Raw genomic sequence first — 25,808 nt, forward strand, 5'->3', positions numbered from 1 at the left:
ACGCATACTTTACGGATTTAAAGTTATACACGACCAAAAGACAAGAAACAAAGGCCGCAAATCCCCCCACCAAGGCAGAACAATCGACCCCAAACCCAAAGAAGACCCTGCTCTCCCAAAGGTACATTCCTACTTCTCCCAAAATGTTGGCAGTGACGAGGTCCACCTTTGTAGTTAAAATCCATTCACATTTTTGTAACCCGTTAAAAAAGAACGCGAACAAACCTATACCGAAAATACAACCGTCTTGACGGAGTGACAAAAATAAGCCGTCAGTTTGAAGTGTCGGGGAGAGAGAGAGAGAGAGAGAGAGAGAGAGAGAGAGAGAGAGAGAGAGAGAGAGAGAGAGAGAGAGAGAGGGAGAGAGAGATATTTTGGGGTGGGTTTGGCTATAGGGGTATAATCAAAGCGACAATTGCACTGTAATAACTTCACAATTCCCAACATTACTGCCTGAATCTTTAAATAAAAAAAAATAAGGGAAAATTATTTTATTGGCTTTTGTTTAGATTTTAGACGAACAACCAGTCCAACCTAAGGCCCCTTCCATATAAAAAAGTCTATTTGTCGCAGGCACGTATAGTAATGGGTCCTTTGATGCTAAACCTAATTGCAGGGAGATTCCCTCGCAACCATTCACTGTACATTATTTTACGTGGACGAAATTTAAAGTAGGTAAACATTATGTTAAATAAATCGGCTAAGAGCAATTAATAAGGCAGGTAAATGAACCCAAGTACGATTTACGCGAGTTTTCACAGATCTGTGACTTGTTTCCATATATCAACGTATTTATAAGCATGTATGGATTGAATGAACGTTTTGTTAGAAAAAATTTCTTTTAAGTCGCATCATTTCCAGAGTCGATGACCATAATCGTTTCGACGACACATTCCAGAAATTAAACAGTCGGTTAGTCAGATATATATATATATATATATATATACATATATATATATATATATATATATATGTATGTATATATATATATATATATATATATATATGTGTGTGTGTGTGTGTGTGTGTGTGTGTGTGTGTGTGTCTGACTGACCGATTCATTAATTTCTGTAATGTGTCGTCGAAACGCTTACGGTCATCGACCCTGGAAATATGTGACTTAAAAGAAATTATTTTTTCTACTAACATTCACTTATCCATAAAGCTTATATATATATATATATATATATATATATATATATATATATATATATATATATATATATATATATATATATTGATCTTGAGTAGGGCTTATTGTATGGGGTATTTGAATGGATTGTCGAGACCTATCTGATATAACCTTGGATACATGGCTGAATTGAAGGGATTGTCGGAGCCCCATATGTTTAGCCCTGGAGAGAGAATCATCGGCGTCCAGAAGTAATCCCAGGTGAGTTATCGGTTTCAATTCAAGGCTCGTTGGTAGATAGTAATTAGTGTCGCCTTGGGACACGTTATCAGGTAGAGAATTGATTAACGCCTTCATTATTCTATCGATGTCGACTTTTGTATCGACCGTTAATTGATAAGTGGGCAGTTATTTCCAGTCGGGCTGTGTTGATAATTTGCTATATCAATTTATAATCCATCTGCTATTTTTTTTTTTTAGTTATTCCACGTTGTACTAATTTACTATGCTAATGTATGGCTAACTGTCCGTGTTCTTGATCGGGACCGTGTTGAAGCTGTAATTTAATTGTGCTAGGCATAATTATTGGTGGTGGACGGTTTGGGAGGAGGACGGGGGGTGGTGCGGCGTCCCAGCACTCAACATGTCTACCATCTCTGGATATAACGTGCTCAAATCTTTTTGAGTCATTCGAAGAAAAAAAAATGGTGGCTTGACTTATAAAAAATTGAAAGGTAGCTCGTTCCGAGATAGCCAAATATTTATAAAGAATCAGACCTCGCTCGCTCCGATAAGGGCCAAATAATGATAACTAATGAACCGAAGGAACACTAGGGTAGATTTCCTTCTTTCAGCTGCAGAGAAAGTATGAAGAACCCGATATATAAGGGTAACCAGGAGTTGTATAGCTGTAGTACAAAATAACGGCATGCTATCCTTTTCACCAAAGCCTTGCACCGAATGGTTTAATCTCATATCTAGGTGCAGGACGAAATAATACCGTGTTTGTAACTCAAACTCCATTGAAACGTTGGTTAGGACTACGATCGAGCGAGGGGTTAAAAACAATATCAGAATTTTGATGAAGAGTATAGTGAAGGAGGAGGGGTGCAGAAAGATGTGAAGATCATGATGACGGGAAAGAAAAGGTGCGAGGGCATCGGGACTAACTAAAGGGAAAAACACCGAAAGTACTGGAAGGATTACGATGGTGGGAAAAGAGGGTTAAAAATGGAAAGGTTGCGTCAAGATGATGGGAAAGAGGAAAGCAGACGGGAAGGGAGGACCGCGAGGTCGTCAAAAGGGAAGGGTAAGAAAGACGGAATGGTGATATTCTTCAGACTTTGAGGGAAAAATTGATGGTTAAAGAAATATTGTCGTGCTAGGAACAGCAGTTTTCATTTTAGTGCTGCACGTGAGGAAAAATATTGATTTTTATATTGGTCTGCGTTACTTGTGCAATAATCGTGTTGTGATGTTCTTTTAATGTAACTGCGATATTGTCAGGTACCATTGCAGTGATGTAATGAATTTCAGCCCGTAGGTGAGTGTTTTATTCCTTTTAATGGAAGTTTCAGATTCGTGGTTTCAGAACAGATTAGTTTGGAATGGGCTTAATTGTTGAAGGGGTGGCAGGCTAAATGTCAAGGAATGGATGGTGCTTTGAATGACCACGGAATGATAATGATAAAAGTGCTAAGTAAAATGACAGTTTCGTTCCCTTATAAATGGTAATTTTTATGCGGCTGTAAAAGTCTCCTCTCGTATTCTTCAGGTTGTATAACATGTAAATATTTATGGTCCGTATAATATGCTAATATTGTTTTGAGGAGCTTAATGTATGTAAATGGTTTACCGTCTCGCTTTGTGATGGAAGCAGAGAATTTTTCGTCTCCAGGTTGGTGGATTTTGGAATGGAGCTCCGGTGTGAGGGCGGAATCGGGAACGAGCTCTCACTATGTTTATGCCTCAATAGGGAATGTTTTGCGTTTTGGATTTCTCAGCTTTACTGTTTTCTCTGTGCGGTTATACCTTTGTTTTCAAGATTTTCAGAATTAGACTGTGAGTCTCTCTCTCTCTCTCTCTCTCTCTCTCTCTCTCTCTCTCTCTCTCATACATACATACATACATACATACATACATACATACATACATACATACAATCACCATTCGGTAACGTATCGTTCTCAAGAAAATTTTCTGGGAATGTACGTACATGTTGTAAATAAAAAAGAAATTACAAGTTAAAAATATTAATGGAATGTAATTATAGAAGGCTAATCCACCATCGAATAAAGTCTGGAATGTGAAATAATGAATAACCAGTTGAACGATACCCTTGACGGGCGTGCTGGAGGGCGCGGGGGTTGCGGTAAATTCTGACGCAGAAGACAGCTATTACCTTCAGATGCCATTACGCGTGGCATCTATTTTCTCTCCCCAGAAGATAGGGTAGTAACCGCTCATTACCGAGGGCGCCTAACCAGCTGCATTGCCAGAAACAAATGCGTGCAGTGCTTCAGGTGTTGGAACGTGGTGTTGTTGGTATTTGTTTTGAGTCGCCAATTACTGGGCATTGTCTTGAGAGGTCAAAAAGACGGTCAGAGTGATGGATGTGGTGTTGTTGTTGTCCCGTTTCGAAGGATAATTCATTTGAAGTAGTGTGGGTTTTAGTCTAAACTGTAAAGCATGTTGCAGAAGGGAAAATTTGAGTATTGTTCATATAATGTATTTTAACTTTTTTTTTTTTTTGCGAACACAGTTCATTATTGTTGTTGTCAGCGGTTTTGTGCCTTGTACTTATTTAAATCTCATGTGGCTCACCCATAACTTGTCCAGAGAAAAAAATATATATATAATAATATATTGCCAGAGGACGTGATGGCCCACGGCGTTCGTAAATGGGATTGCCATGGTCTTATTCGAAATGATTACTTGATGCCTAAGCGTAAGGGTGTGGAGACGCGTGCGTCCGGATGTGAACCGCAGCTTCCGGAGGCCCACTTCCGCCTATCTACCGCAGTCGCATGCGGATTTAATTTTGTGGGTTCATCCGTGGGTTAGGCATCCTACAGGCCCTCTCCGACGGGTGTAACTGTGACGAGAGTAACGGCAAAGTGAAATGTGGTTTCCAGAACGATTATTGTCTGTATATTTAGATGTAAGAATTATTTTATTACTTTTAGGGCATAGAATTCTTCTCCCGAAAGATTGATTCCTCACCGTTTTGAGCATGAATTATAAACATATATTGTTATTCCTCAGCAATGCTCAGTACAGGTTTGATTTAGGAGACATGAGAACTTGTGTGAAAACCTCGTACTTCGCGATCTCTTAGCACCCTGTTGTTTATGTTCGATGTTGATCTTGTTTGAATTATGCAGTGCATTTCCCTATTAGTGGTCACTTCGGAATGAACTTGCAGTTTTTTTTTGATTTTGATTGATTTTATTACATTTTTTTTTTGTTGACCTGCGTAAGCTTGTACATTTCAATCTTAGCTCATTGTGGTTATATTACATTACATATTGTTAATGCTTTTGTATCATGTTGCATTATTGCCTTTGTATTGTATTGCGTTATTTTCTTCTATTGAAGCTCCCCGCTGTCAGTGAATAGCAGTGGTGCAGTCATGCAATCACTACTTGTTTCTCGGTTCCGGTCGTCAGTGCGTGCGCGCTAGTGCGTGCTTGCGTGAGGTTAGATTAGTCACGCCGGAAGTGCCCCTAGGTAGCTATTTTACGCCTCCTCGGATATCACGGTTCATCGGGGATGTGCCCACATGTGTGAGGATTGGAGAAAAAGGACACTTTCCTTCTCTCTCTCTCTCTCTCTCTCTCTCTCTCTCTCTTTGTTGTTGGTTTCTGGTCACAACTGAGTAGGCCTGTAGGTAAGTTTCTTCAAAATCCAGTGTTTCCATTTAATAAGGCTGTGTTATTGGCTCGATGTTGGTCGAGTGATGTGGGCCCCAGCTGTCCGAGAATGAAGGAACAGCTTGGGATTAATTATCAATGCTGCCTTAAAATGAATAATAATATTTCAATAAAAAAAAAGAACGGAAGTGTCTGTACGACGCAATACTCGGCCCACCTGTGCAAAACCATTCATCAGATGTTCCCAAGATCAGGATTCCGAGTTACATGGCTGTACTGTCGTTGTCACAGAATACCACCTTAGCTTTGCAGAAGACGACCACAAAACAGGGCAAAGTCGATTTTCCACAGATGGCCGCAGCTTCGACCGCAGTAACATGTTCGGAAGCCATCGTCTTGGAGTCGTTTAGCTTTTTGTGGTTTTCTGATGCTCTCGTGGTCTTGCGAGATGCACATTAAGCTCTCATCCGCTCGGTGATATACTATGCAGTATGATGGGGATAAATGCGCTGCTTGAACTATGTAATTCGCACTTGTTTGAAATGTGGATGTTTTATTATAAGTAAATGTTGCTATATACATCGGTGACTTTCTAAAGTGATACGTGGTCGGAGTGTATTTGTATAGTTGTGTACATGCACCATCTTACATTTTTAAGGGTATGGCTGGAATTAACTGCATAATGCCATCGTACTTCATGTATGAGATTTTTAAGCAACACAAACGTCGGGCTTTATTGCAGCTTAAAAAAATACACTGAAAACAGCGTAATCAGCTTCCCAGCGAGTTATATAATGATGTCTTAACACCCCAAAGAAAATATCTCCTCTGAAAATTTAAAATAGAAACAGATATATTATTTCGGGATTTTGGAGAAATATTATTTCGGTGTTCTGGCAGGTTGAGCGCGAAGGATTCTGCGGCAACACGCGTTTGCCGCGGTTGCAAGACTTAGGGGTGGTTGCAATTTGGGGGTTGTCGAATGACGTGGACGCGTGCCGGCAGCTCAGTTCTTCGTTAAACGTGCACACTTCTCCCTCCTAGTCCGTGCTGGCATAAGGCCAGCATAATCTAATAACAGCAACAGTAGCGACATTAATCTGTTCTCCCGCTTTTTGTCTTATATCGACTAATAACGTTACTGTTAAAATAAATGCATCTTTCAGAGAAGATGAAAAAACAGCAATTTTTTTGCGGACTACACGTGCATTGGGGCGAATGGATGGTAACTGTTGGACGTTATACTTACTTTGGAAGTGGAGAATTTACTATATTTAAAAATTATAAAAGTTTAATAAGACCACATTATCGTACTCCCCGACTTTTCATTGGCCGTTCCCTAAGGATTTGTATCTGAATGAGAAAAGGCAAAGATAGACGGAATGGTTGCTATAGAAGCAAGGGGAGTGAGTCCCTCAGGGCACGGAGCGAGTTACTTCGCCGTTCGTTGTATGGGGATATTCAATCCAGTTTTCTCCCTCCTCTCCTCAATTGTCCCTCGGCACCCTTCCTCCTGAACTTTTTTAGTTTTTTTTTTCATCCTTTCCCCCCACTTTTTCTTTTATGCGCTCTCTCTCTTTCTCTCTTTATACCTGCGGGTAAGGTTTGCGATCGTGTTCGTCATACTGTTGCAACGACGCTTTGAAACGTAATAACTGTGAATTCTCAAGCGAGTTATTTTTTATTTCCCCCTTCTTTGTTCCTGCAGATTCCCTTTTTTATGTATATTGTATGGTAGACTATACCCTATGCTTCGTCAATTGTAAGGTCCCCCTTTTCCCATATATCAAATTCATGATTTTCTGATATTCCTGCCATCGAGACTTCCATTTTTTCCGCTGACGTCATGTACGGTATGACATTCTCAACTTTTTCTTTCCTTCTTTCTTTCAGTTGCACGAGGGCTCCATTTTTTAAACACTAGCAGCGCTTTTTCTTCTTATGCTGCTGCTGCTGCGTGTTCTTTCTCCTCATTTTTCTCTCATCTGCTCCCAATGGCCTCACATTCGCATCCTGTACCTCACCTTCCACTCCTGGTAGTACCCTACCCACGTCTCCCCCCATGCCCTCGACTTTTCCCGTTCAGCTGTTACCCGAGAAGTCTTCTTTGGCCTCTCCCTCTCCTCGTTTCGACTCCATTCACAGAGAGAGAGAGAGAGAGAGAGAGAGAGAGAGAGAGAGAGACGCAAACACTCCGGTATACATGACCGTCATCCTCACCTGCAGTTTACCGTAAATTGGACCGCCTCTCTCGGCAGGCCGTTGTCCTTCATCTTTCCTAGTGTAGCGGTAGCCATATCGAATCCACACCCTTCCTTTACCGATGCTGCTGCTCCTCCTCCTCTCTCACTGCATACCGTAGCAGCAGCATCTCAGCTGCTTATTTGAGATGTAGAGATGTATTTTTGCGTAATGATCTCGTCATGCCCGGGGAAGATCGTGAGGGCGACATCACAGGGAGGATACGGTTATTGCTACGCGTTTCGAGGCCGGTTCTTATTTGCAACTCTCTTAGATTTTTCCTTCCAAATTTGCTGCATTTTAAATCCCATTTAAATGTAGCCTTTTATTTACTGAACACGGCTCATTGGCATTGCAGTTCTTGTTGGCTTCCAGTTATGAAGTTACGAAGTGTTCTTCAAACAGGACTTCGCGCTAAGGAAATATGGCGCGCCGAAGTCGTATTAACATGCTTCGAGTTTGGCGCGCTCTTTCTCATTTCCCGCTACTGTACCACGTTGGTCATGTGACCAGGGCGAGAATTCCGGCGGGCTTGGTAAAAGATTTCGAACTACCGGCAGTTTTATAAGTTTTAATTGCTATTTTTTTTTTAAATTTAAGATTAGTCAATCGAAAACGAGGTTACTGTATAAACGCCCTCAACAACTCTAGTGTGATTTTCAATAGAAGGAAAAGAACATATCCAAAGGAGGCATTGGCAACTGTCGGAGGGGCGAGGTACCACGTGGTTTTGCGCCGTGAAGTGGGAGCTCTTATAATCGTTTCAGAAGGCATAATATGTAGATTACTTAGTTCGTTACAAAACGTCTGTTGCAGACCCATAGAAACGCAGCCGACGACCGGCATTGTCCCGAAGTAATTTGAACGATTTTAAGGTTGTCTTTGTGAGGATATCTCAAACTTTATTGACAGGGGGTCGGCCTTGGGCAGTAGGTAAAATTTTCGGGTGTTTTGTTTCTGTGGGTAATATAAGCGGTGGTGTGGGGATGCCAGGAGGGAGAAATACTATATGGGCACAGTAAATTGTTTTATAATTATTCTATGTGTGGCCTTTTTTTTTTTTCTTCTCTGAGAGGGGACTGTGTCCATGGGAAAATGTTTCGACGGACTTACTTGAGAATAAATGCAGCACTCTTTCTGATCCTTAGTGCTTATTTGATTTAATTAATGGATTTGTTGAAGCATTCTGTTGAATATCGTGGGATGACCAGTTAAAATTAATCTTAATGGCAGGAAGTGTTGCTAGATTTTTGGTAGTTTTTATGCATTGTATTGAAGTGGTTTCCTTATCCGTGGTATTATTTTATAACTTCACGAGTAAATGTGACGCATTTGAATTAGAAAGCATATAAGTGTAAGTTTTCAGTTGTAGATTGTGCTCAACGAAATTGTTAATGTTTGCGAAGCGACTAACTTCGTCAGTGAAATGAGTGCATAAACTAGATAATTTTATCCAACGCTGGTACATACATGATCCGAGATACGTTATTTGAATACCTTCGTTGGGCGATGTTGTGCATTTTGCACCACGACCTCGAAAGAAAGTGTTAAAGTGTTCGTGATAGAAGAAGAAGCATTGGACGGGCGACCACCCTCCTGAGAGTGGTAGACGGACAGCTGCTGCGGGCGAAAGTCCTTATTTTTAGTGTCTCACACATTTAAGGCCCCGAGTGTCATTTCCGGAATTTCTAACGACCTTTTCGAAGAAGAATGGCTACAAGGATAGGAAGAGGTGGGAGAGGGGCGGAGGGACGAAGAAAGGAAGAGCTCAGAATACGTTAATGCTGTTATTGTCCATTTGAAACAGATCCGCCGGAGTCGGAGTTCTTCCCTTGGAAGGATAGTCAGCGTCTCAAGTTTTGTGGAAGTTCAGACTTTCTTGTAGAAGTAAATTTTGCTTTTAATGTGTGGGTATTGCAAAAGTTTAGAAATTATTCTTTCGAAAGAAGCTTTGCTTTCCATGATGATGCAGCTTCTTGGATTTTGAGGTAGCTTTAGAAATTATATACTAAGTAAGCTTTGCTGTCAAGGGTAATGCAGCTGCTAAGTTTTATAGGATATATAAAAGTTGTTGTCGAAAGAGGCTTTGGTTTCAAGGATAATCTAAGTGTTTATATCTTGAGGAAATTTAATAAAAGGTTTTTCTGTTGAAGTTAACATTGTTTGTTTGATTAGTTCTGAAGCTTTGGGGAAATTAATTTGTACTTTTGAACAAAAATTGCTTATAAGGCCAAAAAGGTTGTTCCGCTAAAAGAAACTGAATTCAAAGAGTCTGCAAATTTGAGAAAAGTTTCTTAGGTTTTGAGGAAATTTACAGTGAAAACTGGTTTGCCGGAATAAGCGTTACTTTTCAGGGTGTTGCATGCTGGGTTGCGGTTTGCATTAGGAATTAAACTTTTTTTTTTTTCTCAGATGTAGATCTGTGCGTCAAAGTACCTTGCAGTCAAGGTCTAGACCTATATTGGTTGTTCATCAATATCCAAAGAGCGTTAGGGACGTGACTTCCAATTTTTCGCTTTTAAAATTATATGAATTTAAATTCTGTGTAGGACGTTCTCTCTCTCTCTCTCTCTCTCTCTCTCTCTCTCTCTCTGTGTGTCACACACGCCCCGGGTGTGGGCGTACGCGTAGTAACTTATGAAATTCAGTTAAGGTCTTACGCTGCTTGGCAATAGTCGTTGTAGAGAGTTTCGGAAATGTAAAAACAAAAGAAAATAAGTTCATTGCTCGGCCTGACTTTGCTGCTGAAACGTAAGTGGACTCACAGATAAACTATAATACACGCAAGTATATATTATGTATGTGGTAATGTTTGAAGTGAGATAAAAGACCCAATGAAATGAAAGAGATGAAAAATTATACCTTTATTTAGGACAAAATTAGATAAATATGAGAAGCAAATTGTGTTAGTATTTCAGGAAAGACTAAAGAGGGTTGCTAGCAGAGAAGAGAGTGGAGGCTTGAGACGTTTTTATGAATGAATTTGTCTCTGTGGTCCTTCTGTATGGAGTGTTTCGCAACCACATTTTCTTGAAGGTTTCTGGGGTCGAAAGAAGTCTTTGTTGAAATGGTAGGTTAGCGATTTTGTTTGTTGATTGAATGATGAGTTAGTTGATATCCTTCTGGATTTAATCAGATATGCATCAAAATTATTCGGGGACTAATTATTTTTATTAGGTTAGTCATCTAATGCATCTTATTATTATTTTCCCATTGACCAAACGCTCTTCAAAACAGAAATGGTTAATGTATTGATGTATTTCCATGCTGATTGTATATTTGATGTACTTGTTTTATATTTGTTTCTTGGTAACAGTAATATTTCAGCCTATTAAATTAAAGGAATATTTGCAATCTCTTACAGTTAAAATATCATTACCTTATACATTTAAAAAATCTAACTAACTCCTAAATTTAACGTAATAATAATAAAATCTCTCATATTTAAAGTTGTATCACAAACTCTTAAAGAGTTAAGGAATCTTGCAGCTTCTTAATTTTAGACGAATCCTACAACCTACAGAATTTGAGAGCATTCAGAAGTGTCTCTTCCTCAATGATTTTACAGCGAAGATAACTCAAGAAATTTGTTACTACACAGATGGCTTCGTGGCTTTTACAGGATGTGGATGCAAAACGATTAGCCAGCACTGTCTCTGCAGGCTCAAGCACTGAATGCGATAATGGAAGGTCCCAAATTAAGTACATGTTATGAAAATATGGATATTTTACGATATTTGGTTTAAGTGTTGCCTTTCTCGATTATATGGAACTTCCTACTGGGACAATTTTGCCAGGAAGAAAGCTGTTCCGGAGGTCATGCTTGAAGTTTACTGATTCCTTTCTTTCATTTTCAGATGTACATCTTTTATTTTGAATGTTGTTGCATTTTGTATTTGTATCGGTTAGTACTGCAACACATGACTGCAATGCATATAAGGGTTTGCCTATGTTAGTGGATTGGTTTTCCATCCAAGATTCAAAAACTAATTGGTAGATTGCTTTATCATGCCCCATCCGGTAAATTTTCATTTGATGTAGACTGATAAGGGAATACCGATGTAAAGGGATCAATTGATGATAGATAATAGAGGGAAAGTAACGCAGAAGTTCAGTCTAGATCTACACTATGGCTTGTTAAAGTGGTTCTTTATCAAATTCGTTCATTTTACCACTTTCCTGTGACTACGTTTTCATCCTTTTAATGATCTATTCGTGTATGGTTATTCTTGGGCAGCGCATTCTGGTAGTTTTTTTTTTTTTTAACCTTTCATGATTCTCATACCGGGCTTCATGCGCAACAGCACGTAGTGGAAATGTTGCATACTTTAAAGGACCCTGAAACGTTTAGATGTCACGCCTAAAGGCAGCAATGATAACCAGCCTTTCTGATGTATAAACCGGTACGAGAGAGAGAGAGAGAGAGAGAGAGAGAGAGAGAGAGAGAGAGAGAGAGAGAATCAGAAACCATCCCGATGGCACGAAGAGTACATCGTCGAGGACATCATATTATTCAATTATCATGTTGTATGCGTTTTGTCAGAATTATTTCTCTCACTTCGTCATCCCTTTTCACTCTTGGTGCGACCCAGACCAGTCGACTAGCAACCAGGGTATGTGACTTATGCCGTATCTTTCATAACCTTGTTCGGGAGATATTTAACCTACAAATTGGTGCCACCTTCCATTAGGCTGGGTATTACCTTGTGGACACACACACACACACACACACACACACACACACACACACACACACACACACACACACACACACACACACAGATTTAGTATTTTCTTTTACTTGACCTGGAGTTTATGCCATGGAAAAACATCTACTGTGAGTTATTACGGGCACCAATTTTGGGAGAACCGTTAGTCCCGTTTTGACACATGTATTTGATTATTTTTGAAATAGAAAATTGTGTATAGTTTTTTTAAGGAGTACGGGAATGCTCGCTTTGATTTAAAAACATTGTTCTTGCATTGGCGTAATTTATGAAATTTTGTCACTGGATATAGTGTTGACCTGGTCAGTCACAGGACTACTGTTCACTACCCAAAAGCGAATGTTTAAATAATACCTTAGCTATGTGGATTTCACTATTATAGCTGCCCCGTCAAAAATAACAGCTATAATCAAATAATTTTGTGACTGTATTGAACTTATGATTTATGAGGTAAATGATTTAGCTCCGTGTTTTCCTATTTACAGTGTTCTCTTAGCTGTGTGGATTTCAGTACTATAGATTTTACATGTATTTATTAGTATTATATGCATTACGGAAATGAAAGTATTTACGCATGATTATTTGATTGCGAGTAGTTAGGGTAATTAATACTTTAATCTCTCTCTCTCTCTCTCTCTCTCTCTCTCTCTCTCTCTCTCTCTCTCTCAAAACATCATTGAAAAGAACAGTGGCGAAGTAAAGAGACATGGTGTTTTATGGTGGAATTTGTAGATAAAATTTTCTGTAACGCAGAGCTGTCTGCCGATCGTAAGTAATACAATGCTAATTTCTCGATGGAGTCGGGAAGATTTCATTATAAAAATATCTCGAGAGTTGCTCAGCGGAGTCATGAAGGTCTCTTCGTATCAATTTCATTGTCTTTATAATTCATTCATTGTTTTTTTGTTTTTGTTTTTAATGTAGCACATAGGCTGTGGCGAAATAATTTATTAGGTATCATCCATAATTTCCTGGCCTGCGGGTATGCGTAAGGTATTTTGTCCTTGATGCTAAAAACATCAAGTGTTTGATAAAAGCTAAAAAAAAAAGCAAATAAATAGAAAATAACGTGAGAGGTGGGAGGCGAGAGGCAGAATGGGTTATTAAGGGGGTTTAGGGCCTCAGAAAAACTTGAGGTAGTAGGGAGGTGCTTGGGAGGTAGGGAAGGAGGATTCTGGGGAGGTAGGGGGGAGAGTACTAAAGGGTTCTGGGAGTGGTGGGAAGGCGATTGTATTAAGAACCGTGGGAGGGTGGAATCCATAGCGAGAGAAAATGGTCGAGAATCAAAAGGTAATTCAAATAAACGAGAGAGAGAGAGAGAGAGAGAGAGAGAGAGAGAGAGAGAGAGAGAGAGAGATGGTTATAGATATAGATATGGTGGGTATTACGAGAGAAATGGTCGAAAAATAAGTTTATACCCAGATGAATGTTGGGGAGATTAGAGAAAGCATGTTCTGTCAAATGATGTTTAATGTCGAAATCGAATTAATTACAGACCGTCCGCCAATAATATATTTTTAATTTGTTCGTACTCATCGTTTCGACTTTTTAAGCAATGTAATGTAATAATACAAGTTGATAATTGATATCATAATGCAATATATACCTTATATTGCATTTGTCTATAATGGAATGCCTTAACTCAGCATTCCAAAGTGAATATTTGCAGGCAATTCATCCATGGTATTTAATTGGTGTATAAAAGAATTTTCGTGTATGAATACACTTATTGTATTGTGCCTTTTTTTTTATTATGATGAATCTGTAAGTAATGTCACGCAGTAATCCGGCATCTCTCCATTAATTTTCATGCGCCGAGGGTTTCGTGTCGTCTGACACCTCTGGTTCATTAACGACACCTTTCCTTTTGTTCTTTCTATTTTTTTTTTTCACTTTTCATCATCATCAAGTCTTGAGGCGCCACGTAATTATTTTTTAACCCACAGTGTGACACAAGGATGAGCGGCTCTTCCTTGCTAAAAAAGTATATATTTTTTTTTTATCCAACGCCACTTTTTTGTTTTGTTTTTCTTTGTTTTTTTTTTTCTTTTTTTTACGTGTTGAGTTGTTTCTTTTCGTACGTTATAGGGTGTTCATCCATTCATCCCATTTTCTCCTCTCCATCTACTCGAGAATTTTTTCTCTCTCCTTCTCTCTTCTCCTCCACCTCCTGCAGGAGGGGCATTGTTGGCTCTTCATTCATGGAGTTCATTATCGTGGCTGTTGTCGTTGTTGTTTTTGGGTGTTTAGTAACCCAGCCATCGTCATCGAGTTGTTGTTGTTGTGAAGTTTTCCTTGGTCGAGTGTTTGTTTACACGGGTCACATGGTGTATAGTTGGTCGAGAGGCCTTTGGTGTACTCTTATTTGGGAGAGGTTCTTTTGGCATCTTCAAAGGTTGCTCCTACAACTACTACCGGTGGCTTCGCTTAATAATAATGTCACTGCCTAATTCGAGCTCCTTTGGCATCGAATTATCCCGAGCCTTGTGCGATTATTCCATAATCGTAAGTGAAACGCGCTTATAAGCTTTCATTCTAGTCAGTGATCATGGACGCCGTCCATTTGGTTGGCAGAAGTTTAGTATTTGCCGATGTAAATAAAGCTTCCTTTCCACAGCTACCCAAATAAAATTTCGAAATCTTTCAGCAACGCCTTTCTTCTTCAAGTGTTGATTCATTTGTCAGGCCGCGACGGGATCTACGGGATGGTGTTTTCTGTAGACCTGGCTTTTCTGATTTTAGTGAACCCAAGGTCTATAGATACAGGTAATCTGTAGACCTTGAGTGAACCTTGATGGTCATCATACATATAAATACATTCGCGCGAGCATTCAAGGAATACATAACTGATAATCGTTTAAGTCTTTATCATTGATGAAGATTCTACGACTTTTTCCTCAGTTGAAACACGTAAATCATCCGACATGTGACGGTATGTTATGGTCATCGTAGTGGGATTCGGACTTTGTGTTATCTAAAGCATATACTTTCTTCTTCTCTTCTTCTTCTTTCTCTCTTCTCAAAAGAAATCAGAAGGCTGCGTATCGCACCAAGTCTTGTGAAACAAATAGCTGATTTATATAACTTGCTTAGTTTGATATTTTTGTTTGAATAAACAAACATTAATGGCCATGTCTTTGGGTATGAGAGAGAGAGAGAGAGAGAGAGAGAGAGAGAGAGAGAGAGAGAGAGAGAGAGAGAGAGAGAGAGAGAGAGAATGTTTCTGAGAATGTGTCAAAACAAGAATCGTCAAAATGGTATCACGTTTATTTACTTATAACATGCCAGTGGGTAGCCTGCTATTTTTGGCTTTGGAGAATTGGCTGTAGATTAAGAAAGCAGTTCTGATGGATATACTATCACTTTTATTCTTGAGTTTTCAGTATTTTTACAAACAATTTCGTTCATATCTTTTCAGAAAATGAAGCTTCTGGCAATTACTCTGATACAATTAAAATTGTGGAAAAATTTGTCTTTTTCCGTACTATCTCCCCAATGATGAATTGGTAACAATTAAGATTTATATAATTTTGTTTGTGTTTTTTATAAGGATTTCAGTTTTAGGCATAATAATTCATAAAAGAGTCAGTTGTATAGTACATTTGAAGTGGTTTGGGAAAAACGTGTGTTATTTGGTTATTTTATAGTATTATGAGATTTTGTGAGATGATTTCTCTGTACTAAAGAATAATATTTAGTGGTTGTTCACCTCTTTTTTATGCTCCATTTATGTTAAAAGTCAGGCTCTTAGCCCATTTGTATTCATAGTCACTTATTTCACACAAGGTATCTGTATTTAGTCACACTGTAATTGTGACTTGCTTTTGCCAGCGTTCATTATTTATAGTCTCCTATTTTAATTTTCACTCGACCGCGTTCACTTAACCTAAATCTCTTGACACTAATGAACGTAGACGTATAATTAATATTCCTTTCGGGCCATAGGCCTACCGATGGGCCTCTTGTTGGTCATTCGATAATTAGTGTTCTTACTGTTTCTTATCTCGCTACAGCATATTAGTTTAGCCTCCGTAGGCAGCATATTTTAAGAATCCCAAACCCCTCTGTCTCTCTCTCTCTCTCTCTCTCTCTTCTCTCTCTCTCTCTCTCTCTCTCTCTAAGAGAAACCTTACCATAATCCCTATTCTCTAGAATAATTTTAGCATGAACGGGCAGAAACAGTTTTGAAATCTGCTTAAGAGCACTAAGAAAAATACAGTTCAGTTTCGTCGATATTTTCAGTATTGTTGCAATGAGAGAGAGAGAGAGAGAGAGAGAGAGAGAGAGAGAGAGAGAGAGAGAGCAAAGTCTACGGATAAAAACACTCATATTTCACTATTTTTAAACTCTTCCTCATTAAATGCTGGTACCGATTCTTAGGAGAAGGTGTGCTTGGAATCGTCATAAATATAATTGATTATTTTTTCCCCTTATTCTAGCTGTTTTGTCGTTGTAGTTTTCCGTATTACTTTGATTTTCTCTGGTTTATGATAAGGGTTGGTAATTTGGATTATCTTTTGATATAGTTTGGTAGAAGTGGTGGCACCATAATTCTCGAAAATTACCGGTGTTGTCAATTTGTTTATGAATTAATGCTGATTGGACATTAGTGACGGATGTGGATGTGGTTTTCGAGGGAAAGCAAATTCTCATGTAAATTTTATATACGGGAGAGGGATTTTCAACTTTTATTTAAAGAATCTATATAAATATATTTGTCATACTTCTAATGTCATGAGTGCAGTTGCTTTGCATTTTTATTTTGACCACAGTCATATTTCTTCATATTACATAGTTTATGTTTTATAACATTGAAATCTCTCTCTCTCTCTCTCTCTCTCTCTTTCTCTCTCTCTCTCTCACACATATATATATATATATATGTATGTATGTATGTATGTATATGCATACATACATACATACATACATACATACACGTCCAACATAAATATCAATGCCAAAGTGAGGCGAGAAAATTACATGTGGCCCTCCCCTGAAAAGAAGGCAAGACTGCGTAAACACAGTGTCTGTTTATCCTTAGGTGTGTAGACAACGCCAGTGGAATGGGTTGAAATTGATGTCCATGTTTGGGAGGATCTGGAACGTGTTCGGCAACCTATGGTATGAAAAAAGCTAGTGGTGATGTCCAGGGGCGTAATAATGATTTAGTTGAATGGGAGTGTTGAGTACAATTGTCAGTCGTGTTACGTACCTTCCTTCGCCGTGCAGTGCCCATTTGTGGTTGTTGGGAATGGGTGGGTTTGCGATGTTCTAGTAATGGCATTAGGTTCTTCAGTAGCACATTATTATTATTATTTATTTGCCTTTTTTGTTCAACAACTGAATGTTAGGGTATTGTTGTTGTTGGTGTTGTTGTTGTAGTGGTTTTTTTGCTGCGCACTCGAACTGTATCTTAGATGGACTGTTTCTCACGGTTTCAAGTATTCTGCTGCCTTTCCCTTGGTGGAAAATAATAGTCCACTTTTTTCCCCTGTGCCAAATCCACGGCTTAACTTCCCCTCGTAGTTGTCTCATTGAAATATGGTCGTTTGATGTTGATGAAGGTGTTTGGACGTAGCGCCTGTAACGGACGGCGGTGCATTGCGCCCCTCACGCATGACGAAACCATAGACGGATTCATTAAGACGAGACAAAGCGGTCGGTCATGCGACGTCGAACTGAAAGCAAGAAAAAATGCGAAAGGAAAGGAAGGATTGGGATTTTCCCCCCTTAATCCCTTCTTATCTGCTTTTAAGCCCTCCTCTCTCCCTCTCTCTATTCTCGCATTCCCAGTGTCTTTGATCTCTCTCTCTCTCTCTCTCTCTCTCTCTCTCTCTCTCTCTCTCAAGTTGATAGAGCATCAGTTTCAGAAAATTGCCAAAAAAAAAAAAAAAAAGACCCATTCCACATAGGGGGCCTCGATGAAATACTCCCCTAAATCAGGGAACCGTTCTACAAATTCTCTCTCTCTCTCTCTCTCTCTCTCTCTCTCTCTCTCTGTGTAGTCAGATGAAGCATCATTGTTTCAGAAACTTCCCAAAAAGGACCCATGCCACATAGGGGGCCCTCTACGAAGTACGCCCCTACATCGGGGAACCGTTCCACAAATCTCTCTCTCTCTCTCTCTCTCTCTCTCTCTCTCTCTCTCTCTCTCTCTGGGATCTTAGTTAATCACCGTCCAACCGCCTTTATTTCACGTTACCCCCCGCCGTCAGTTGTCATAGTTGTTACACTGCCATATTGCGTAAGCAACCGAATCAATCCCTGTTACCCCTTAAATAATCTGTTACCCTTCCTGGCAACTCTTATTCCAACCGTCGTCCAGTCGAGTTGTGCCATTTTTCTTTGGTCATTTGGCTTTCGGTCTCCTAGCCTTTACAGTTTTCCGATTAATATTTGTAGTTAATTTGCCTCCTAACATTACCAAGAAGTCAGTAATGAGCGTTTTTGAGTGTTAAGTGAGTATATTGATTAACCTTTTGAAGTCCTAAAGCCAAATGCTCCTGATTTTTTTCAAAGATAGTCCGATCCTCTCACAGTCTTTTGCGTAGTTATTGTAACCTCTCGATGAGATTTTGATGTTCACGAAACAGGGCGATGGTATTGCAGAGGCGGATTGTTAATCTCTCTCTCTCTCTCTCTCTCTCTCTCTCTCTCTCTCTCTCTCTGATTCCAGGACTTTTTTTATTTTGAGCTTTTTGCACTGTTATGATATTGATTGTTAATTACATTATTTTCTTGAACTTACTGCCCATCTGTATTCTTCATGATTGAAAGGAGAAATTTTTCATGTTTTTTTCCGGATGGATTAGTTTTCTTCTCATAACTCCATTTCACTCCCAGGTTTTAGTGGATCCTTATGGAAAAATAAATAAGTTTTTACATCTGTAGGATGGTTTCGATTTGTTTTTTCAGTGTTTTAATACCATGGTGTTGATTCTTATTCATTCGTTTGAATGCAAAGGTTTTGATGCTTTCAGTTTTAATATCACTGTTCTGATGCTTCTGTTTTATTAAGAATTATATTGCTTTAATGCTGTTAGTTCTTGACGTCCTTGTAACGTACCTTCTTTTTTTTTTTCCTCCCTTTGCAGATGGTCCTCAACAACGACAGGGGTGTTCGTGCGTGAGCCTTCTGCCATGGTATCCGTGAGCTCGGCGGTGACGGTCGCCAGCTCCGTCGGCTTTGGGTGCTGTTGACGCGTCCGCCGCCCGGGCTCACACGCCCAGCCACACCCGCCACACACGCCTGTTGTGCCTACGCCTTCCCTCCACACTTTACCCCTCCTCCTCCTCCTCCTCCTCCTCTAGCGCTTCCGAAAGGAAGGAAGGAAGGAAACGAAGGCTCTCACAAGAGAGCCTTCCCTCCCCCTTCACCACGCCCCCCGCGTGTGGTGCCACCACCTGTGGCGGAGTTTGTCTGTTGTGTCGAGCAGTGCCATTCCCCCCAAAAAGGCTTCTGTGATGACCATGGCAAGTTCTGGTAGCGGTGCCGGGGAGTCGGGCGGTGGCAAAACGGGCGGGTCTCGTGCCCCCCCTCCTGCCACTGAAGGTCCCCAACAACCCCCCGTCACCGCCCCTACCACTGCCGCGACTGCCACCGCCGCCTCCGTCAGTTCCGTCGCCGATCTGCCCAAAGCGAACGAAAGCTACGAAGAAGTCAGCATCATCGGGAATGGTAAGGGACGATCTACCTTTCAGCGACTTTCTTCTTTTATTTTATTTTTTTATAAGGCATTAGCTCACAATCACGAGACTCTTATGTTGGGTGCCTAACAAAAGTCTGTGAAAACAAAAAATCTGGATATTGTTGACATAATGTTTAATACTTAGCTTGTAATTGTAAAACTAAATTTACATTACTTGTAACCCATAACAGGATCGGTAAAGGTTTTACTTCAAAATCCCATCAAAGTTCTGCTTGTAAAAGTAATATCTCTAAATGGTCACGAAGCTTAGCAAGATGGTGCAAACCACATATACTTGTAAATTGTTTCGTGTTGTGCATATTATAGGCGTGCACAATTAATTTGGTGTTCTACCTGAAGAAAATTCTCTTCATATTTTAATTGTATTCAGTTTGAGCAAGAAGGCAGGCCTTTGTAATTGTTTCACGATACTGGCCACCTCTTGGAGTTAGAATAATTTCAAATTGGTGGTCTGGTTAAATTATCTTTTTATAGCCGACTGACTCAGCGATATCAATGTTTCTTGAACCAGGTGCGTACGGCACGGTATACCTGGCCCGCGACCGCAACAACATAGACCGGGCGGTGGCACTGAAGAAAATACGAATAACCCTACACGAAGACATAGGCGTCCCCGTGAACGCCGTCCGGGAGATCGCTCTCCTGAAGCAGCTCGAACGATTCGAACATCCGAATATTGTCAGGTGAGTGAAGCTGTTCGAAGCCTGTAGGGATTCCTTCTCGGGTTGCCCTTTGGTTTCATAATATTTGTTTTAACTCATTTTATATTCGGTTACTGCTTCTGTCTTTCCTGACTCGTAAACTTTCTTCCCCTTTCCATTTCGTAGAAAAAAAGCTTTATGCTCTCTCTCTCTCTCTCTCTCTCTCTCTCTCTCTCTCTCTCTCTCTCTCTCTCTCTCTCTCTCTCTACCATTGGCCTTAGCAGTGAAAAAGCTTAAGTTACTTGTTTGTCTACCGAATAGGTAAATGCAAAAGGTGAATATTTGATAGAAAAAAAAAATGGGACAAATTACTCAATTTCCCAGCGGTTGACGAATGATCCATTTGTATAAGTCTGTCATATTTGCGAATCACGTAAAAAGAAATAATAATTGGCTACTCACAAGATCAGAGATTCATTGAAAATTGTAATGAATATTCAAAAAGGAAATACGCGATATCACATCACTAGCATATCATAGAAATATGTGTTGCGGTGTGAGTATTTTCATCATAATTAAAGCTATATATTCAGGTATTAAACCCAGAACTTACAATAAGGCTTTTTACCTGGTTAGGATAAATCCTTCTTATCTTAATTCATGTGAGATATTTGTGTGTAGATGTGTGTGTATATATATATATATATATATATATATATATATATATATATATATATATATATATATATATATATATATATATATATATATATATATATATGGAGAGAGAGAAGAGAGAGAGAGAGAGAGAGAGAGAGAGAGAGAGAGAGAGAGAGTTAGTATTGACTGAAAGGTACCTGAAATTAGCTGGGTAAGAGGTAACTTGACGGCAGTGCTTCATTGGATTGGTTTAGACTTTCCCCTGGTATTGTGATTTTATGTACCATTTCTTGTCAGAATGTGAGATTGGACCGGTAGCACCCCACTGGCTGAACAAGAGAGAAAAGGCCAGGAACTTCTCTAGGCACTGGTTAATTTCTTATGGCCGATAAGCACCGAGGGAGACAGTTCCAAAGATTATAGGCTGTCAGTGTAAATTATGAGAAATGAGGAATCCTACGGAGGGCAGAGAAACATCTGACACCATGTCTATGATTACAGTGGAATTGAAGGCCGAAAGATATCACCAGATTTAAAGGATGGGGTGGTAGATTAGGAACCTTTTTTTTTTTCCTTTCTTGAACGGTGCTGTCTGTCCTTCGATGACTTTAAGCCGGGATCTGTATGGAAGACAATACTGTGCACACGTATTGCCTTCGTGAAATATAGTGGGATTCCTGGAGTTTATTGAATCTCTAGACCATATTGACGAGCAATGAATTGGCATGGGTTTGATGGGAGTATATCCATACTTTTGCACTGCTCTCGCCATTGGCTTTCATAGAGATGATGTTGGTTGGTGGTGGATTAGGCCGGATATGTTCCAGCACGGGCCCTTGCCCAGAGGCGGCTCGCAAGTTTGGTAAGGTATTATAGTATTTAACAGGCCTGGTATGGACCTCTGGATTCTGCACAGCAACCGAGATGGTAGGGGTCGGTTGGCTGTATGGTTATTGATGATTTTTGCCTTACATTAAGAATTTGAGCCAAAGGGATTGGATTTTCTTGTTCAGTTTGTTTTATACTATTGTAGTTTGATTGCTGGTCTGCGACTCAGACCAAATGTATATTTGCCTTTCTGACGAAAAATGGAAATTTGAAGTTTGTTTTCCCATAAACATTGCCTTGGTCTCGAAACTAAGTTTGGAGATTTAAATGCAGATTCAGTGTCAGTCCCGAGAATTCTCGTCTTCTCTAAATCGGAGATAATAATTTATATCCTTGAATTGTGTGTATAAGTATGTTCGAGCGTCCCTTCATGCTTTCCATTACAAGCCACCAGTTAATGTGGAAATCTTCAAATACATGAGTTTTTTCCATTGCAAGTTAGCATCTAATGATAAAGTATCTTCTCAAATACTTGAACTTTTATTTTCTAGCCCAAGGTTGCATCAGATGCAAAAATGTTTCCAAATACTTTTTTTTTTTATCGTAAGTACGCTACGGAGTCTAAATGATGGCCTTGGATATCTTTTTCTATAAAATGTTGCGGATGGTGTGTTACGTACAGGGGACCAATATCACTTTAAGTTTTTCCGAAGTATGTGAAGTAAAATATAGGGTTTTTTATTCTCTGCATCCCAAATTCCTCGAGGTCATTTTGAAGTAACCATAGTCCACATGGTGTTTTTTATATATATTTTTACAATTTTCTTTATTGGAATTCATTGCCGTGGTCTTTATACAGAGTAATGCTTAGTCGTGGTGGAACTGTTAGCATAGTTCAGGGTCAATTTTTTTTTTATGTCGAAGGTATTTTTACTGGTTTGACGAAAACAAGCGAACAATTATTACGTTAGTATAAAAGTTGTATGATAGTAAACCCATACCATCAAGGATGAAGGTTATATAAGAGGACGAGATGGAATGTCCCGACCCAAGGGACGTAAAGCACTGTCCTGAAGCACGGGCCAAGTTATCGTCAACCTTCATGAGAAATAGGGATGCCCGGGCCAAACGACGGCAGGTCCAAACGTGGAGTTCAGTATCCGTGGATTGTCGTTAAACCAGACGAAAAATTATAAATGGAGACCCGCTGTCTTTTTATATAAAGAAGTTCATAAACCAGTCTAAGAAATATTGAACCACCAGTTCTTCGGCTCCATCGAACATTAAGGCGTAGGATATGCTCAAGTCAGTGACGTTACTGTTATGTCTTGGTTAGGACTACCATATTCTTTGTATGGGTAAGCAAATATGCTCGACGTTGTCGGAGGGGTAAAACTTAGTTCTCGCGATCGAGTTAATTAGATTTTATAAGATTTAAATGATAATATTCCGGTAATTTTTTGAGGCAAATTCAGAATCAGTTAGGTTAAGTAAAAGTCAATTATTGCTTTTATGTAATCCAGACTTTGTCAGTCCTTGGATAGTTCCTTTTGTATTCAGTAGAGAGCAGGACCAAAAGACCTCAGTGACATGGTGTTTTGACGGGAAGACTGAGAATGGCGAGCACAATTAACCGAGAAACTAGAAAACTGGCATGGGATTTGCCAGCGCGATGAGTGAAGAATGCATTTCATGTTGGGGGTATAAAAGATAACGGGACAGAGGCCTGTGTAGCAGGGAGAATGATGCTGCAGCAGCTGCTGCTATTGCTGCAGACAGGCTGCTGATAAGATGAGAGGACGGTGAGAGGTTGATGGAAAGTGCGGCGTGACGGTGATGATCGTTGAGATGGGTGACGATGATATATGGAGGAAATGAGAGAGAGAGAGAGAAAGAGAGAGAGAGAGAGAGAGAGAGAGAGAGAGAGAGAGAGAGGATCTGGTGAGTGGTTTCACTGAGGAGTGAGAGTTGTATTGTCAGTGCTCCTCCATTTTAATTATATGACAGTATACATTTTGACATTGTATTTATCGTTCATGTCTCTGTTTCTGCGATTCACAAAGGTTGGGTAGCAGCCAGTAAAGGCCAACAAACTATAGTCTTCTCTCTTTTGATGCGAGGGGTCTAGCACTTGCGTTAGGAGAGAGAATCGTAGCCCGATTTTTATTAAACTTGTTTGAAAAATGTCAAATGTATAAGAGAAAACTCCTACCACTAAAGCTAATAAGCCAATATGCATCAGATGTTTCCATGTTATCAGCACAGGTGTAGTTGTCGTACCTTTGCTTAGATGATTTGCTATTTGCATTTTTTAAAATTATCCGAATACTTTATATTTCCTTCTTTTCAAGTTCTGAAATGCAGAAAGAAATGTGTTGGAGCATATTGGATGACATGTATATGTTGTTACTCTGAAAAACTAATGCATATGCTCACTGACTGACATTCTGAAAATTAAAATGTAATGGCCTAAATACTGTTATCAATTAAACATCACGGCAGTATCGAGTTGTTTTCAAGATACGCTTATCGTTAGTTGTAATTAATGTCATGGAGTAATGATCCACTTGTTTTTCCCGAAGATTGCCAGTCAGCCTTCCTAGCAAACGATTTCCTAGGGCTGCCAGACGATCTTCCCACCCGTCAGTAATTACGGGCGTAGTGGACTTCAAATCAGAGATGCAATCTCCGGGCCTCTCTTTTTAACATTTTCGTACCTCGAGGACTGGGAAGAGCATCGACAACCAGCCCTGCCCTCAGCAGGCAGCTTTCTGGGTAGACGCCTCGTCATTCCATCATCATCCCTTTGCGCGGTTGCCCGCGTAGCAGCTGTTGCTGTTGCCCGGGTGTGCTGGCCCCGCCAAAAACCCACGGGTGTGGGCTACTGCTCGAGAGCCGTCTGATAGAAAGAGAGAGTGTGAGGGAGAGAGAGAGAGAGAGAGAGAGAGAGAGAGAGAGAGAGAGAGAGTTGGGGGGAGGAAGGAGATTTTTTTAAGAAGATTAAAGCATCGTTTTAGATGGGAAACGCCACTTGGTAGAGGGTAGTCTCTGATCTGGATTTTTTTAAAAATAAAATTTCAGATTTTTTTTTTGGAGGCCTCCCACCCGTTTTACTTGGAAGTATTCTTGGATTTTTTTTTTTTTTTTTTTTTTTTTAATTTTGAGTCTTCCTGAAATTATGGTGTACGATTCAAGTACGAATCTTTGGTACCTGGGATTGAATTAGATCTCCGAAGTATGCTGGCTGTCCCTAAAACTGTTTCCATGAAAATCTTTCTCCAAATTTATATCAGGTTAATCCACAATTGCCGGGGTTTTGAATGACCCGAGGCATCCTCCAGTTAAAGCACAGCCCTTTAAATCTAGCAAGAACCGCTGCTGGAAGTTTCAACTTTTTTGCAGGACCGCGGCGTCAACCGGCATTTATCAGGTTCTTTGCTCTAGGGTGGCATAGTGGTCACGCCGAGTTGATGCAAAGATTACATGGTTCTGGGATCGAGTTCGAAAGGGTTTTTACCGTGTCGCCCGGACTAATCGTCCCTACCCCCTCCTCTCTCTCTCTCTCTCTCTCTCTCTCTCTCTCTCTCTCTGTCTCAGAGCACTAGTGATAGCGCGTTCAGTTTACAAATTGTATGATCAGCGTTCGATCCCAAATCGAACAAGGAGGGACATGTTCGCGCTCCTTGAAATCAGCCTGTTTCTGTTAACCAGAGCAGTGAACTATGTACCTGGTTTGTAGTCGACTGTTGTGGATTGCGGAGAGAGAGGTGTGGGGTGGCTAGTCAACAGACGTGAGTGATCAGCGCTCTGTCAAAACGATAGCATCGTTTAATTGATAACTGGAGGGCCTCGACTTAGTAATACTCGCCACACGTGGGTGAAACCTGCGGATTTCTCTCTCTCTCTCTCTCTCTCTCTCTCTCTCTCTCTCTTTCTCTCTCTCTCTCTATATATATATATATATATATATATATATATATATATATATATATATTTTA

The 25,808-nt window shown here is 39.9% G+C and overlaps 1 protein-coding gene across 4 annotated transcripts in view; it reads left to right on the top strand.

Moving 5' to 3' along the window:
• LOC136835956 (cyclin-dependent kinase 6-like) overlaps positions 1–25,808 on the top strand; it is a 541,856-nt gene that overhangs the window by 240,797 nt on the left and 275,251 nt on the right. For 3 of the 4 annotated variants that reach the window (XM_067099855.1, XM_067099854.1, XM_067099857.1), the window contains 2 exons: positions 19,067–19,650; positions 20,193–20,364. In XM_067099855.1, coding sequence (XP_066955956.1) covers positions 19,437–19,650; positions 20,193–20,364 — 386 coding nt within the window. In that variant the 5' untranslated portion in view covers positions 19,067–19,436. Of the gene's footprint in view, positions 1–19,066; positions 19,651–20,192; positions 20,365–25,808 lie in introns of those variants that run through there. The other variant, XM_067099858.1, reaches the window with a different exon arrangement.

Source organism: Macrobrachium rosenbergii, chromosome 55 (genome assembly GCF_040412425.1).
Source record: "Macrobrachium rosenbergii isolate ZJJX-2024 chromosome 55, ASM4041242v1, whole genome shotgun sequence".
Taxonomy (NCBI): Eukaryota; Metazoa; Arthropoda; class Malacostraca; order Decapoda; family Palaemonidae; genus Macrobrachium; species Macrobrachium rosenbergii.